The sequence below is a fragment of the Echinops telfairi genome, unplaced genomic scaffold (assembly GCF_000313985.2).
Source record: "Echinops telfairi isolate 266 unplaced genomic scaffold, ASM31398v2 ScPeMD7_25;HRSCAF=90, whole genome shotgun sequence".
Lineage (NCBI taxonomy): Eukaryota > Metazoa > Chordata > Mammalia > Afrosoricida > Tenrecidae > Echinops > Echinops telfairi.
In genome coordinates this window covers 2,629,007-2,632,900 of record NW_022103922.1, presented here as the reverse complement: position 1 = coordinate 2,632,900, position 3,894 = coordinate 2,629,007, and the positions used below count along the sequence as shown (strand labels likewise).

General features: G+C 63.8%; 1 protein-coding gene across 1 annotated transcript in view; it reads right to left on the bottom strand.

The window, feature by feature from the left end:
* BRD3 (bromodomain containing 3) overlaps positions 1–3,419 on the bottom strand; it is a 17,255-nt gene extending 13,836 nt beyond the window's left edge. Inside the window, exons 1-4 of the mRNA XM_045289357.1 lie at positions 3,107–3,419; positions 2,856–2,993; positions 1,592–1,739; positions 385–599 (exon numbers count right to left, since the gene is read on the bottom strand). Coding sequence (XP_045145292.1) covers positions 385–599; positions 1,592–1,739; positions 2,856–2,993; positions 3,107–3,319 — 714 coding nt within the window. The 5' untranslated portion in view covers positions 3,320–3,419. The remainder of the gene's footprint in view (positions 1–384; positions 600–1,591; positions 1,740–2,855; positions 2,994–3,106) is intronic.
* Between the last annotated feature and the right edge of the window lie 475 nt (positions 3,420–3,894).

Sequence of the window (3,894 nt, the reverse complement as noted above, 5' to 3'; positions counted from 1 at the left end):
CCGCCCAGGGTCTTGGCTGTAAGGTGGGGGAGGGGATGACACACATAAGTAGGGCCCAGGCTGGCCCAGCAGGAGGCTGGTCAGTTCTCATGGGCCCCCAATGCATGGGGTCACTCAGCTCAGCCATGCAAACCAGGTGGGGCGAGGACAAGGGGTGAGGAGGGGGCGGTGCTGACTGGGGGACACACTCACCCCGCTCCCCTCACACTGGATAGGCACCGTGAAGGCCAGGGCTGTGGGCCATCCAAGCCTGGGCTCTAGTTCAGCCCTGCGCCCACCAGCTGTGTGACCTCAGGCTCGGGTGCCAAGCCCATGGATGGTGGCTCCCCCATGCCCAAGACAGGCAGCGTCTGCAGGGAGGCCCGCCCCACCCCTGGCGCTCACCTTGACGACGGGCGGTGTGGGGGGCACGACGGGGATGCTGGGAGCAGCGGGGGGCGGTGGGGCGGCAGAGGGGGGCACGGGGACCGTGGCGATGTTGGTAGTGATGGTTGGCACAGGGGTGGCAGCAATGACAGGCGTCTGGGAGACAGCGGGAGGGACGTTCTGGAAGGGGGTCGCCGGGGACACAGAGGACATGGCCGCCACTTGCTGCGTCCCTTGAAAACCAGGAGGAGGGTCAGCACACAGGCTCCCCAGGTGCACACCCGGCTGCACCACAGCAGAGAGCATCAACAGGGCAGGCCACAGAGCTGACTCAATGCCAGAGTTCCGGGGTCCGGGCTCAGACACGGGGCCCCAGGTATGCATGTCTATGAGCTGGAATGGCAGGCCGGGGAGAACACCAGGGCACAGTGACCGGCACTGATGACCACTGACCAGCATCTGTGGTCACTACCAGTATCACTGACCAGTGACCAGCCCTGTGACCAGTGACCAGCCCTGTGACCAGTGAGCAGCCTCAGAGACCAGTACTGATGACCAGTGACCAGTGGCTAGTATCGGTGATCAATGGTGACCGGCACCTGTGACTGGAGCCACCCCCACTCCCCAGACACAGCGCTGAGTCCAAGGGCAGGGGCCACATAGATGCCCACAGCGAGCAGATGGGCTGGACGGAGGGGCGGCTTTGAGAGCCGAGGCTGCGAACAGCCAGGCCCTTCCTGAGCTGGCTGTCACTCACAGGGGCTAAACCAGCCCCTCCCCAGTGAGCAGAGGGCTGGGCCTGGAGCCCGGGGGGGCCTGACCCCAAGCTTCCAGGGCTTACATGAGGCCCTCCCTGCCCCTCTCCACACTGCAGGGGAGACACCCTTGCTGCACGCCAGACACCCGCACTCTGGTTTCTTACTCTGGGGCCCCTGCCCCTCAGGCTGAGCCCACCCAGATGCATGCTGGGTGACCCCCGCCCCCAACACTGAGCCTCTCATCATTCCTCACTCGGAGTCCCCTCCCCCCTAAGGCAGAGCCCACCCAGGTGCGCACTGGGTTTCCCTCCCCTCCAGGTGCACACTATACCCTATATCCGCACAGTGGGTCCCCCTCCCTTGGTACGTGGGGTCCATCCCTCCCTACACATGGGGTTCTCCCCACGTCGCACCATGGCCCCCCACTCTGGGGGCGCCCTGACAGGTATTCCAGGCCCCTGCCTCACCTGTACTCTGGGCCACCACAGCTGGCTTCCGGCCTTTGCCCTTCGGGGCAGGGGGCAATAGCTCAACTTCCTCCTGGGGCATTTGGGCCACTTTCTGTAGAAAAATCTTCTCTAAGGCTTGGGCCATGAGCACGATGTCGTCTGTGGGCTGGAGACAAGAGCGAACGTCAACACCGGCCGGAGGGGGGGCTGGTGGGACAGGAGCCATCACCCCAAGCGCCCCCTCCAGGGGTCCGGGCCCCTGGGCTGCCTAATCCTCGTCACACGGAGCAGCTCTACAGACGGACCCTGGGGTCCCACCGGGTGCCCACCTACATCCTGCCTCTGGGGCCAGTAGACTACAGTGCCACCAACTGTTAGTGTGTGCTGCCACCTGGTGGGGGCCCACATCACCGCGTGGATCTGAAGACACGGGGCTCATGCCACCACTCCTAGCACCAGAGACCCCAGGGGCATACATGTCCCACTAATGGTAGCAACTGCCGTGTTACCTGAAATTTAAAATATTTTAAGTACCCCGGCCTCACTGAAAATGCCTCCAATAGCTGAAAGCAGTTGGCTCCACAGAAAATTCGAAACAAAAGAATCGGACCTTGAAGGTTAGATGCGGGACGCCCAGCACCCTCGTCCAGGCCCCTGCTTTGCACCACCTCATTCCGAGCGGGCTGCTCTGATTTCAGACAGGCCCTCGGGCAGGAGAGGCGGTGGCTGTGGCCCCGTGTGGCCGCGCAGAACTGCTCCGTGGGCTTCCTGGGACCTGGACTGGGACTCTTCCAGGAGCACCCTCCCCCACCCCCCACCCCTGGCACACCACTGATCCACCACCGCTAGCACTCCTCACAAAGGCTACCATTCCGTGTGTGTGTGAGAATGTGTGTGAATATGAGGGTGCTATTGTGTGTGAATATGTGCATGAGTGTGTGAGCATGTATGTGTAAGTGTGTGGGGGTATGCACACACGTGTGCGTGAGTGTGTAAGTGTGGGCACATGTATGTGTGCCTGTGAGCCCTGAGAGAGGCAGGGCTGGATTCCTGGGTAAGGGCCAATGCTCAGGAGCTACTGCGAGCCACCTGGCCCCGCCCGGCCCAGCCAGTGCCAACTGGCCGTACGGGCCCAGGCCCACCCAAGGTGGGAAGCCCTTCTGTGCCGCCCTGGTCTGCTCAACTTATCGTCACTGTCCCAGTTTGTAAACGTGGTGTTGAAGTCCTGCATGCCCGCCCTCCCTGGCCCCGACCCCAGCTCCGGGTGGGTGGGGCTGCTCACCTTATTATAAATGTAACAGTTTGTAAACATGGTGTTGAAGTCCTGCATACACTCGCTGGCACTCCAGTAGTAATTGTTCTCCAGCCTCTTCTTAATCGTCCCCATGTCCATGGGGTTCTTGATTATTTTATGATAGTCCTAGGGGAGAGAGGCCGGGTCACTGGGCTCCTGGGCACAGCCACGCCCTCGCCCCCTGCTGGACGCTCCAGGCACTCCGACGTGCCCGGGGGTCCCACAGTGAGCGTACTCACGGGCAGGTTCAGCTTGATGGCGTCCACGGGCTGGTAGAAGGGCCAGGCGAACTGGTGCTTCCACAGCGTCTTCACCACCACGTTCTGCATGTACTGCAGCTGGTTGGTCTTGCGGCCAGGCTTGCTGGGGTTGCAGACCTCGGGCGGGGGCGGGTTTACGGGGCCCGGGGCCGCCGGGATGCCCGCGGAGGTCACGGTCGTCGTCGTGGACATCCTGAGCGCTCAGTGCCCGTCACGGCCGCGGCCCGCAGGTGCCTGTGCTCCCACTAGGCTCCCCGAGGCCACTCGGCATCCCATGTCCAGGCTCCACCAGCAGCAGCTGCAGAGACACGGACGCTCAGCCAGTGCCCCCTCCCGGCCCCTGCCTCGAAAGGCAGCAGGACAGGGGCCACCCTCCTCTGTGGGCCGCACGGGACCGACTGCTCCCATGGACGGGGTGGCGGGAGTCGCTGGAACCTGTGCCCAGCCCCCTCGGCTGGCTGGTGGCTGACCGTCACAGTGGCCGGCCACTCCTCTGTCGTTGGCCCCAGGCAGCTCTCTGCAGGACGCACACACCAACCGGCAGAGCAGAGACGCAGGGCAGACGGCGCGGCAGCCGGCTCCAGGAGGCCCTCGGGGTTCCAGGTAACCCAGAGAACTGCAGGGGTTTGTGATGGCGGAGGGCGGGAGGCGGCCTCGGCCAATCAGAGTGAGGAAAGGGGCGCTGGTGGCCCAGGGGTTGGGGGCCCCCTGGGAGACGGGACCCTGAGGAGGGAACATGGGTGCCACCAGCATGACCCCCATCTCCA